Source organism: Episyrphus balteatus, chromosome 4 (assembly GCF_945859705.1).
Source record: "Episyrphus balteatus chromosome 4, idEpiBalt1.1, whole genome shotgun sequence".
Classification (NCBI taxonomy): Eukaryota; Metazoa; Arthropoda; class Insecta; order Diptera; family Syrphidae; genus Episyrphus; species Episyrphus balteatus.
In genome coordinates, this window is record NC_079137.1 from 15,701,453 (window position 1) to 15,714,699 (window position 13,247).

Below are 13,247 nucleotides of genomic sequence, written 5' to 3' on the forward strand. Positions count from 1 at the left end.
AAACATTTTATTTGTCTAGTTCTAAGTGTTTATAACAATCTTTATTAAAATGAAAAATCTTGAAGTAAGAGTTCCTGGTTAAGAGATGGCAAGTGAGGATTTTCATGAAACACTTGAATATTATTTGGAAACATTTTTTCCAAAAATAAATGAGATTGGCACTTTGGCCAAGTGACAAAAGAAATTTCTTATTTTGGATTATCAAAAAGGAACATATAACGAACAATGATGTAAAAATGAATAACGCAATGGCTAATAATTGTCCACACTTTTCCATCATAAGTACTTAAATTTAGTTGATGTTTCTGTCCAAGTGACGCAAATAAAACAGTGTTATATACGAAGTTATTAGCCATACAGTTCCTATTTTCGGTTTCTGGTTTGTACAATATTGTTTGCAACGGATTCATCTTTTAAAATCTAAAACAAAAGATTTGTTTAGTTGTTTTACCAAAGTGTCAAACGCCTGTATCTTAAGCAAAATATGTGATTCCATTTTAGTGTCGCGCAGTTTATAAAGACACCGAACTCAGAAATGGTTTTATAAAGGTATTTGCAAGGATTTATTAGCTTAAAAAAGACGAACATTTTTTTGTGGATGATAGTAATTCGAGTTATATAAGCTCAGTGTTTATACAAATGGATGATTATATAATTGAGAAGATGAGAAGCAGGACTCTCTATATGTACATATCTATTTTTTCTGGAAATTGATATTTTGATGCAAATTTATTATTGTAGAAAAATTATTCAAATCCCTTAAAAAAATGTAAGTTGCAGATATATAGAGTTTAGATTCTCATTTACTCAATTTCAATTGATTTTTTTTTGTTGTTTGATTTGAGACAAAAGATTGTATGCGTAAACAACTTATTTAATTTTAAAGACGTGACATTGATGTTAACATTAACTTTCATATTTGAATAACTGCAATGACAATTTTCTTTATTTCATAAGGGTTTACCAAAAATCTAATGATTTTCACTTTTATGATTTGTTGTTCGCATTCGGAAAACTCCCCGTGTTTTAAACTTTCTTTTCTGACTTAAATTTTTGTGGCAAGCAGGAAAATAGTTTAGCGGAAAAGAATTAATTGCCTTCGGAGGAAGTTATAATAGGTATTAAAATTTTCCTAGTGATCGCGGAATTTTTACATTTTAATGCATTTACATTTGTAATATTGAAGATCTTTCATGACATTTGACTCTGCCAAGCTTTTTAGTGCCCTTATATTTCATATTAAGTGTCGTTCAAAAGTGGTCGCCAGAGATTTAATTTCAGATTTGCAGTTTGTATTGAACTCATATCAGAACGCAGATCCTTAACATTTTATTACTCAAAGCACTATGTTTTTGTTTCATACGATAAACTTTTTCGTTTATTAGCTGTGTTTTATTTTTCTCGTGATCCAGATCAGATCATTGTTTTTATTAGCTTTACAACAAAAGCAGGATTTTGTTTTGTTATTGTTTCGCAAATAAATACAATGATCTGATCTGGATCACAGGAATAATAAAACACAGCTATTATTAAAAGTATCTGCACAATAAACGAATTTCATTAAACACCGTTTATTAAAGTGTCCTTAGGTTCGCTATCATTATTAATGAAATGAATGTTAAATTGCACTAGCTTTTTCTTTACAAATTTAAGGTCTTCTTAAACTAAATTTTATTTCATAAAACTTCTATTCGGTCTAACATTAAATACCTATCAATGTTGTAAACAAAAGTGTCAACTAATTCTACATTTATTTACTATGCTTCAATTCCATTCCATTTAACGTCTTTTTACTTTATAAAATTGTATTACTTTATTACTTCATAAAGTCTATGAAGTCTTTTTTCTGTTTGATTTTTTTTGAGCCATTTCTTTAATAATTGCCGAATAGACCTTAAATCAGAAAAAAGAAGACTACAAATGCCAAAAAAGAATTTAAGCAGTCAAAGATTTCATAAAGTAAAAAGATTTCCTAAAGTTAGAAGACTTCAATAAAGCAATAAAACAAAAAGACTTCTAACTTCAAGGAATACAAATTAGTTTTAAGATATTTTTCATGGATTGATTTCAATGCAATAAACACTAAACACATTGTGGTTAAGAATGCTTTAAAAAAAAGGACCCGATCCATAGAAACCAATCAAATTGTTCACACAAAGTCAGATAAACTTATTGCCAAGAAAACTCTCAGTGCACAAAACCGCTGAAAATATGTGTGTCTATGTTGTGTTAACACTGAACTGAAGAAAGTTCGATCATATCTGCTTCATAATTGTATTTTAATTTCTTTATATTATGCTCCTACCGCTATATCTGTGCACCATTATTAAATAATTTGCATTATATAACCTATATCCCGATAACGAAAGATCGTTTTTGTCGAAGTCACATTCAACGGTATTTACGACATGTTGTATTCTATCGAAAACGGAGATAACCTTTGACATTTTTAGAGAAAAAAGAACTGCCAAAGAAATTCGATCTCATTTGCGTTGATCGGAGTTGAAGATTGTCAAGACCATAGAGGAAGACATCGCTTTCAACATCTGCACATCAAATGCAACAAAGGGAAGACCACCTTATACCCAGTGCCCAACTTGAGGACCGGACTGAATATAAATGTCTTGGGGTTAACCTTTAAGTCCAAGAGACGATCTTTCTCATTGATCGAGTGATTACTTTTCCGAAAACTGAAATTTTTTCTCGACAGTTTCCCATAGTAGTTTATGTATCGTTTGAATAAATGTGAAATCGTTCACATAATGCGCTCAACACATTGGCAGTGTATTTTAATAAATTTAAACATAAATAATAAATATGCGGTCAATATATTATAGATATAGAGATTTTCCAGAAGAGTAGAATAAAAAACTAAAGCAACTAAAGAAAAACGTCAACAATTAGGTTAAAAAAAATAATAATAAAACGAATGACATACACAAAATCACTTTTTAACAAGCAAAAATGCACAAAATTTAAAGCAATCAACCAAAAAAAAAATAACTATCTAAATATTTTGAAAATTAAAAATGTGAAGAGATAAAAGTTATACGTGTGTGTGTTTATAGCTTTATGTATTCCAGTGATTTCTCAACAAAACTTAATAAAAAAAATATGTATTTATGTGTGTTTTTTTCTTGGGAAATAATATAAAAAAAAAGATTCTTATATTTACTATGTTTTATAGTAGATTAACTGAGCTGTCTACAACTACTACTATGTATTTTAATTACCCAACGTAATTATTTTAAATAAAACAACTTAAACAAAATTAGTAACAATTTGTTGGATAATAATAAAAAATGTTAATAGTAATAATGACTACGTTTAAAAAAATTCACACTTAATTATATGGACAAAATATTTATATAAATTTATATATATATCATAATTCTCTCACTTTCGCTCAGTTCTTATAACAAGAAAATAATACAGGTTGAAAAAAGTATAAAAGTAAATATTGTTTTTTTTTTTTTGTTTTTTTTATGTTTCCTTTGCACTCATTGATTGAACTGTTTTTTTTTTTTTATAATTATTTAAGAAAACGGTTTGACATGAGTAAAATAAGTTTAATTTTTTGTTTTGTGTCACTTTTGAACTTATTGCGAAGAATAAAACTTTACTATACTTTTAGGATTTTTTTTTTCGTCTTAATTTATACAGTTTTATGTATAAAATGTCTTGCTGTTAGATACGTAATATATATTTTTTTGAAATAAACAAATATTTTTTATCATAACTTTACAACCCAACAATAATGGGCATGGAAAATAATCCATTATAAGTTTTGAAAAAAAAAAAAGAACAGTCAATCAATTTGTTCTTTCCTTCTTTTTGTTTAGTTAAAAATGGTTATGTATAGTGAAATAATAAAAATGAACAGCGGCCTAACCTGCTTCGCTATCACTTGAATCGCTAGAACTGCTGTCGCTCGAACTGGACGACGATGAATCACTAGAGCTAGAACTTGATGACAGGCGATTTGGTTGTACAACATCGACTTTATTCGATGATTCGTCTAAAATTAAAAGAATACAAAAATTGTTTTATCAGAAAAATTTAAATTTTAATGTGAATGTTTAATTTTTTCTATTGAATGATTTAAATAATTTCTTGCGCTTAAAATTGTGCGCCAGTGGGGAAAAAGTAATATGTTGTATGTACATTAGGGTGGTTCTTATCCGGGACATGCATTTGAATAGCCGCCCGCCATCCGCTTGGAAATGTTGAGAAACACTTTCCCTAATTTTTGTTTAGACTTTTATTTGACTTCCTCTTTCTCTCCCGGATTTAATGAAAATGTATAAGGTCTGTTCCATACTCGGTCGAAGACAATTTCAGTCATGTACAAAGGCGAGCAAAGTGGGATACCTGTTTGTAATTTCACAAAGACTATCTCCACCGTGTTTTATTGTCTTTTTTACTTTGTGTTTTGAATTTATTTGTAGGAATTCATGTCATTTGGTCAGGCTAAAATATAAGACATATTCTTTCAGCCTGTTGGAAAGGAGAACTTAATGTAAGCTGGAATTATCAACAGTATAATGATTCTAAGCACTAATTGAAATTGATGAGTGCTTTTCTGCCGGATCATCAAATTTCTGTGATTCCTTGTCGCGATTGAGAATTTGTGGGCGGATTTGAAAAAGTATTTGTCCAAAAAGCGAAATGCCATCTCGGTAAGAAGGTTCCCCACACTTGTCGATTTTATACGCGGTATGAAAATCTAATCTGACTATTAAAATAACAACGCTTTAGCTAGGATTATACGGTCAACAAAATCGAAATCGGTCAACGCGTTGGCTATCTGACGTTACCAATAACATTATTATTTATACTGTCATAGCATTGCCAATGTCAAAACCCAAAATTTTAAATATCGTACCCGTTGCAAAAAGAAAAAATGGTGGGAAACACCGCACATAATTGTTTTGGATTGGATTTTTGAGCAACGATGACCCCATCTTTTTGTACATATACATTATTTACAGGATTGAAAAAACTCTTAATGTAAAAAAAAAAAATATATTTTTTCAAAATTTTTAATTTTAAAAGTTATTTTTTCTAATATAATCGTTGTTTGATAATTTTTTGTTCAATTTATAAAATTACGCAAGCCATGTGATGGTATGAGCCTATACGAGGTTGAGTCAATATCAATTTGTTTAAAGGATCTTTTCATATGTACATTAGGGTGTCCGTTATTTCCCAAAGTGATGTTTTCGGAGGAGACACCCCCCAGATCGAAAGTTTGGGGCCTAAATAAGGGGAATTTAGCACAAAAAAAATTGTTGGAGGTCATTAACCCGTGCCTCTAAGGTCATACTTTCCCCATACAAATTTGTATGGGAAATTTTTAACTCATACATAAAATTTTTTTTCTCTCGAGTTAAATCATCTATTTTTAAAATGTTTGTTGATTCTGGTTGGAAAATAGTTCCTTTAAAAGATTACATTCAAAATTTCCCGTTAAAATTTTTTTTTATATTTTCTTTCGGTTTTTGAAATTATTAGCTGTTTTCGTAGTTTTTGCTTTCACCTATCATGTTTAAATGCAGTTTTATTGGTTTTTAATTCTTTTCAAATATTGCATTCAAAAATTTGTGTATAAATCAAAAATTTTAATTTTTTGAAATTTTTTTTTGAAATTTTTGCCGTTTTTATACGTTTAAATTTATTTTTCTCGAACTACAAAAGATATGTTTACAATATTTTTATTGAATTTTGTTTAAAAATTATTCACCTAAAAAATGACATCAAAAAAGTTGCAAATAAGAAAGGGTAAAGTATTTAATAATATTTATTTATTATAAAAACGGCAAAAATTTCAAAATTTCCCCTTATTTAGGCTCTAAACTTTCGATCTGGGGGGTGTCTCCCCCGAAAACATCACTTTGGGAAATAACGGACACCCTAATGTACATATGCATGCGCTAATGCATTGTCTCTTTTCAAATACAAACTAATGCGTAATTAAATAAATTTCATTGATTAATATCAAAACTACTCACCTTTTTTGGCTGCTTTCTTAGCCGTGCCCAGTTGTCCAGTTACATCTTGTAACCTTTTTTCTAATTCTTGTTTTTTCTCTGCCATTTGTTCGTCTTTAGATTTTCCAGAAATTTTCTTGTCTATAAATGATTGAAAAAAAATAATAGAAATTTTTAAATAAATGTTTAATGTACATATTCGCGCACATATTATCTGCGTTAAACATTTTACAACGCAATCAGCTGTATTATACGAAATGGCAAGTTTTTTTTCTAGATGTTAATATATTTACTTAAGTTAAATAATTATTTATGTAATAGTGAGTAACTAAAAGCTTAATGAAATGGAAGAACCACATCCGAATTTAAGAAATAGTTTATAAAATTTATTTAATGTGCACAAAATATACATAGATCGAGTACATAATGTAAGTATAATTATCATAGCTACAGTCACTGTTTAAAAGAATTTCTTTAATAAACAAACATTAAAAAATAGTTTTGTAAAAATTTGTTAGATGGAAAGGCATGCATAATGGTGAGTTAAATGTAAAGATTTGAAAAAAGCACACAATTTTTTTTTTAAAGCGATATTCCGATGAATCTGCAAGTAATGACTTCAGTGTTCGAATTCACCTGTGTTTTGTAAAACAAGGAAAAAAAACAAACAAATCAGTAGTACTCTGCTAGGCGTTCATATTTTAAAACATAATTGAATGTCTTATATCGTCATCGACTTCACAAATCAGTGGGTGCTAACACATAGGTGTTTTGGCTATTCTATGCTGATGTTATATTTTCATTCATGGTTTTTTTTGGTGGAGAGAAAATGCAAAATTTGAGCTTCTGAGGGTTATAGCGATCAGGATGAACCAGGAAAATGTCATATATGTAGATATTTTGTGGTGTTTCAATTTGAAACACAAATCGATTATAAACGACTCCGAGTTTTTATTGATATTTTTTTTTTCAATCGAACTTTTATTTTTTGCTAAGAATCTGTTCTAAATCCATTTTCCTGCCAACTATTTGACAAAATAAAACAAAGCGTTTCCCTGATTTGAGATTTAATCTTGTCCTGTTCTTTGCATTTCTATCACGAAACACAAATAGACTTTTTGTCTTGCCCACTGAAATAATTTTCGTGATCCTCTCAAGGAAAAATAGGTGAAAAAAACTTATTATGGTTCTATGTATGACCACATTTACATCTTTTCTGTTTTAATATGCTGATTAAGTCTAAAAAGATCGATTGCTACTTGTCTATATATGTACATAAAAAGTTAAAAAAGACAATAAAAATTAAATTTTTAAACACTATGCGGCTTTTGTAAAATTAGAGAAAACAAATATGAGTCCGTAGAAAAACAAACGATCAATGCGACATTCGTATTTTAAAACTTCGCAACATTATTATCATCTCATGAAAGTATGGTTTTGGGTAATTTACTCAATCTTCTAAATGGTTTAAATTAATTGAAATGTATTTATTCTGCGGGGAAAATCTTTGATGAATTTTTTTTTAGATAACGATACAAAATGAAAGTGTTTTGATAAATAAATTACTAATAAGAATAAGTACCAACACCAAATTTGAGCTATTAATTTAATTACTAAAAGTATATGTAGACTGAAACAACAAAGAAATGCAAAATATCAATCAAACCAAAAATAATGAGATTAATATTCATTTGTTATAATAAATTAAAACTAAAATCGCAACAACTACCATGCCAAAAAATATGTTGTGCTTAGTTCATCCAATTAACACAGACACTACTATCATCTATGCATGACTCGTTTTAATTTCATTTCGGAAATTTATTTTTCATTTTATTTCTTTAATTATTGTATTTTTTTTTCTATGCCAATGTAATAAAAATAAATATTATATAACATGAACATGATGCTCTTTCACTTCTGCAAGTTGCTTTAAATCAACACTTAATTAAAAATATGATGAAATCTCTTGCTAGTTTATTTAAATCTATTTTTTGGATTTATTTTATTGAAACTTCGATTCAAATTATATTTAACATGAACAACAAAACGCAAACAATTAGTTAAAAGACGGGTTTTTTAGTCACTAGAAAATATTTAAAAAAAAAATTATTAAACTATTTTGAATCTATAAAAAAAAGGAGAAAGTCGGTGTCAAAAAAATATTTTAATTCTTATATCCATTGGATGATTTATTGTATAATTATTGCTCATTAACTCAATTAATTAGCCGTGTTACTTGAAGTTATCAAGTACCAAAACGATATTTGATAATTACGGATAAAATTGAAAAATCTTTATGATAGTCCTTCTTTTAATCATCATATTCTTGACAGAACAAAATATCAAGGTTAAAGGTGATAGAACTTTGATAGTAGTCATCACATACTCACTTTTTAGAGCTTAAATAACCACAAATACCATGCTGATGTTATATCACAACTTATTCTGACTCAAAAGCAAGTACAGAGAATCTTCCTTTTGAATAGTGTCCTGGAACAGCAATATGAATTATTTGCAACATACAATTCCTTATGAAACATCAAAAAGTAGTATTTATTTTCGTTATGTACAACGTCAGTGACCATGAAACTAAAACAACAAGGGTTTTATTTTATTGTCCAAAATAAGAGTGAATGAATTGATTTATCGAAGCATTCAATAAATCTGCGTTGTATAGAACGATCGAATCTAAAAGTTCTGAAAATAGATATCTCTTAATCTTTTTCGATCAATAGTTTTCGATTACAATTTAAAGAAGAGGTTTCAATTAGATGTCCAATATTTTTGACACCGACTTAAAACTGTTTATGTTCAATGTAAAAAATAATGAAAATGCTTAACTGGTAAGGAAATAGTGAAAAGAGCTCTTGAAACAAAATTATAATTAACAAAAAATTTACAATCTTTTCCTTTTCTCTGTTCATTACTTGTGTTCGCGTTTTTAACTTTTTTTGAAAAACATTTGTTCTCGCTAGTAGTGTGTGTTTCATTGGGATAAACTTACAGTAAGGCTTACGAGTTTTTTTACGAAGGCATGATGCCACATAGCTTTCCAGCTCGCGTAGAGTTGATGGCTTAAGGGTTTCGAAATCGATTTCAATTTCATCTGGATTTGAGTCCCTCAGCGATGGTTCTCGGTTCTGAATGATGTGGACTACCCGACCAAGTTTGTCGCCTAAAATTCAAAAAACAAGAAGAAGCAAAAATACCACAATAGAAAAAAATTGTTTCATTTATATTATAATTTTGATTAGTTGGCTTATTTATTCTACCTGGCAACTTATTTATGTCCAGTGATAGCTGTCGTTTCTCATCATAAGACATCGGCTTGGCGGTGTCCTCTTCCTCAGAGTCAAAGTTCATCACTTGGCTTGGTTTCTTTTTGTTGGCGCCTCGCGGAGCTCCTCCTGGAGTTGCATTTGCCTTGCCACGTTTGTTTGGCTGTCCACTGGCACCGGGTCCACCAGCTCCAGCTCCTCCTGCCTTTGGACCACGTTGGCCCTTAACCTTAGCACCTTTAGTGTTGGCCGCACCAGCAGCACCGCCGCCCGTCGCGTTAGCTCCAGCCATGCCAGCGGCTCCAGCCAGCGCCGCATTGAGTGCCCCGGCGGCACCAGGTCCGCTCATTCCACCTTTACCCTGGTTACCGTGAGCAGTCACCAGTGCATGACCATGATGCAATTCACCGGGAACTTTTCCTAGGTCAACACCACCTGGGGCGCCAGCCATACCGCTCGTCATACCTACACCAATGCCACCCACGCCAGAAGGTCCTCCACTGTTGCCTCCACCCTTTTTCTTCTCCTTGATCTTTTTCTTTGCCTTTTTCTTATTCGATGCTTCTTCCATGAGCCGCCGCATCTCTTCTTGAAGTTCAAGCAGCTTTGCTTCGAGCGTTTTCAACTTTGCGTTTCTTTCCTCATCCGAGTTAGACTCGTTTTCGGTGTCGCTCGACTCGTCCGAAGAGGAATCTGTTTCATTTTTAGAGAATCCATGCGTGTGTGCATTCGCAACTGGCTCATCGGGTATATTCGCATATCGCATTTCAAAGACATCTTGCAGTTTGCGACCCATTGCAACGACATCATGATCTGGTGGGTTGTACTTGTAACAGTTGGTGAATATAAGTCGTACATCAGCGGCAAACTCGGGCGCACTCTTGTACTCGCGATTGTCCATTTTTCGCTTCACCGTTCCCAGATCCATTGGCTTTTTGATAATGTCATGATAGTCGTGCAAGCCAAGCAGCTCAGCATCAACCGGCTTATAGAAGGGCCAGGCGTATCCAGAGTGCTTTTTGGAAAAGAGCTCTTTTAAAATTTCATTGCATGACTTTAGAGCATCCGAAAGCTTCTCTTTATTTTTCGGAACCGAACCAGGTGTACCGCTCAGTGGGGACATTGGATACGTTGATGACTGGAACGATGTTAGTTCCTAAATAGAATTGAAAATGTTTGTATAACTTAAAAAAAATTTAAGCAATAGGAAATTGAAAAAAAATACCATGGAGACCGCGGCATTAATAAATTAGGGGTTACAATACCCTACCTACCTTTAGAGTAGGCGGCAATTGAAACAATGTTTAGGGATTGAAGTTTTGACTGGTTGATAAAAAATATCGTTTTAATATTTTGAAAACTATTAAATTCAACATCATTTTAAGGCAAGGCTTTAACATAAAAATAAATCAGTGATTGACAAAGAATTGACCTTGACGTACTTTGCTCACTTAACCCATAAACACTGCCAATTTGCAAATTACCCAATTTTATTTACCTGTCTGGATGATTCGCGACGCGTCGCAATTTTAGCGCTTTTCGAGTCGATCGACGGGTACGGCGATTCGAAAGCATTAGCAGTCGGCGTAGTTGTGTCTGCCTTTCGTTTCACACCTTTCTTCATTTTGGCTGGCTGCTGAGGTGGTATCACTGTATCGAGAGCGCCTGGTTGAGTACTATTTACATGGTAGGCGGCTGCAGCAGCCGCATGTGCAGCTGCTGCTGCGGCAGCCGAGTTCTCCATTAAGTTGGAATTCACCAGACTACTGCCAGTTGATGCCGGTGGTGCTCCAGTTGCTAAGCCACCACCCAGGGAATTGTGCGATGCATTTGCTCCAGAGGCTGCTCCTGCCGGTAATACATTCGAAGCAGCTCCACCAACAGCTGCTGATGTTGCGCCTACCGCCGAAGGTACCGCTCCACTTCCGGCAACACCGGTCGGCAACGTCGAACCTGCAACTCCAGTAACAGTTGAGTTTTTTGTATTCCCAGAGGAATGATGTGGCACCCTACCAACTGGCGGAACACTTGGAACTGTTGTCGCACCCAACGGTGTTACAGCTCCACCAGCAGTCGATGATACAGCCATTCCACCGCCCAAAGCCGACAAGGGTCGTCCTCGTCCAGCGCTACTCGGAGTTGGCAGCAAACCACTGCCTGGAGTCGCGGGTACTTTACCTGGAGCACGAGGTTTTTTCTTAGCACCCTTCGGTGTTACCGGCTCTAACTCAACTTCGGGCTTTTGCATTGCCTCGATTTTAGTGAGAAAAAGCTTCTCTAGCGTCTGAGCCATCACAACGACATCTTCACCCGGCTTATTGTACACATAACAGTTGGTGAACATAGTATTGAAGTCCTGAATGCATTCATTCGACGTCCAATAGTAATTGTTTTCCAGACGCTTCTTAATTGTGCCAAGATCCATGGGCTGTTTAATAATCTTATGATAGTCGGGCAGGTTAAGTTTTTTCGCATCGACTGGTTGTTGGAATGGCCATGAGAATTGGTGTTTCCAAATTGATTTCATCACTGTCTTTATGATGTATTGCAGCTGATTAGTATTGCGACCAGGTCGATCTGGTGGTGGTACCGTTGGAGGTTGTACAATTCCGTTGATTGGATCAACGTACGGTTCATTGCGTGGTGGTGGCTCTTTGCTGCCACAGCCACCACCTGTGCCGCCACCTGTTGCGGCTACGCCGCTACTGCTATTTGTGTCCATGTTCGGGAAGTAATTTTATTTATTCTTATTGTGTTGTCGGGGGAAAAAGTGGATAGACAAATAGACTTTTTATAAGTTTTTGAATTGGAGAGCAAAAAAAAGAATATTTTTTTTTTAATTTCTTCTTTTTTAATTGATTTTTTTTTTTTTAATTGTTATGTCTGCTCGCCTATAGTTGTACTTTTCTGTAAATTATTCTACTTCTTGTTTGGGGAAAGATTTTTGCTTTTTTTTTTTTTGTTGGGTGTTGTTTTTAAATTACCCTTTGATGAGAATTTGTTTTAAAGAAAATTAGAGAATATGGCGCTTTACTCTCTGTGCTGGAGGCAGTTCGTCTTCTCAAAAAATACTGCATTTTAATTTTTTAAGCTGAAAAATTTTAAGTTTTTGCGATGAACAAAACAAAATTAGATTTAAATATTTCATTCCAGTATTTCTTACCAACATAAACTTTACTATGAAAGTTATCAGTCAACTTTTCGGCAACATTGAAGTATGAATCCTTGGGGAATCTGCAAGATTAAAAAAAAACATTAACAATCAACAAAAAAAAGTTAAACAAAATTTATTTTGAAATTTTAATTCAAATTTAAAATTAAACTTTACAAAATTATTTTGGATTGTTCGAAAAGAAAGTCACAAAAATGCCATTCTTTCATGTTTTTCATTAAAAAACATTCTATTTTCAAGAACTCATATCTCGATCAAATAAAAACACCAAACATTAAATGATAAATAACGTTAACTGCTGGTATCCATACTTTGATAAACACAGAGAAAAATATGACCATCTAAAAACTAACAGATTGCCTTATTGTTTTGTTGCCTATATGTTTTATAGGGTAATCTTATTCAAATCAACGACTATGAAGACTTTTTTTAAGGCGATTTCTTATTAATTTTATAGAGAAAATCTTCTTAAAACTTGAGTGAAAAGTTCATTTTTTTTTTCAACTTGGCACTTAAACAAAAATCGCGATCAATATTTGTATAGCAGGTTAGTTCAGGTGGTAAGGTGTGGGACTAAGGATTTAAAGTCTTCAGTTCGATTTCCGACCTGGTCGTCGTTTTTTTTTTTTTCTCGGCAAAACACTACAAGTGCAGACAATAAGGAAAACCTGATTGTTTTAATAATGTTTCCTTCTTGGATGAAAACCATAGAGAAATGTTATTGTTTTAGTTCTATTTTATGTGGTCTTTCATGGCTCGATTGGATTTTGCGAAAACTCACCTAAGGAATAATGTTAAATTTTG

General features: G+C 32.6%; 1 protein-coding gene across 5 annotated transcripts in view; it reads right to left on the reverse strand.

Moving 5' to 3' along the window:
• The window catches only part of LOC129920102 (homeotic protein female sterile-like), a 39,467-nt gene that overhangs the window by 17,273 nt on the left and 8,947 nt on the right, over window positions 1-13,247 (reverse strand). For 4 of the 5 annotated variants that reach the window (XM_056001299.1, XM_056001296.1, XM_056001295.1 and 1 more), the window contains 6 exons: window positions 12,435-12,505; window positions 10,770-12,362; window positions 9,266-10,427; window positions 8,998-9,168; window positions 6,012-6,131; window positions 3,893-4,018 (listed from right to left, as the gene is read on the reverse strand). In XM_056001299.1, coding sequence (XP_055857274.1) covers window positions 3,893-4,018; window positions 6,012-6,131; window positions 8,998-9,168; window positions 9,266-10,427; window positions 10,770-11,993 — 2,803 coding nt within the window. In that variant the 5' untranslated portion in view covers window positions 11,994-12,362; window positions 12,435-12,505. The remainder of the gene's footprint in view (window positions 1-3,892; window positions 4,019-6,011; window positions 6,132-8,997; window positions 9,169-9,265; window positions 10,428-10,769; window positions 12,363-12,434; window positions 12,506-13,247) is intronic. The other variant, XM_056001300.1, reaches the window with a different exon arrangement.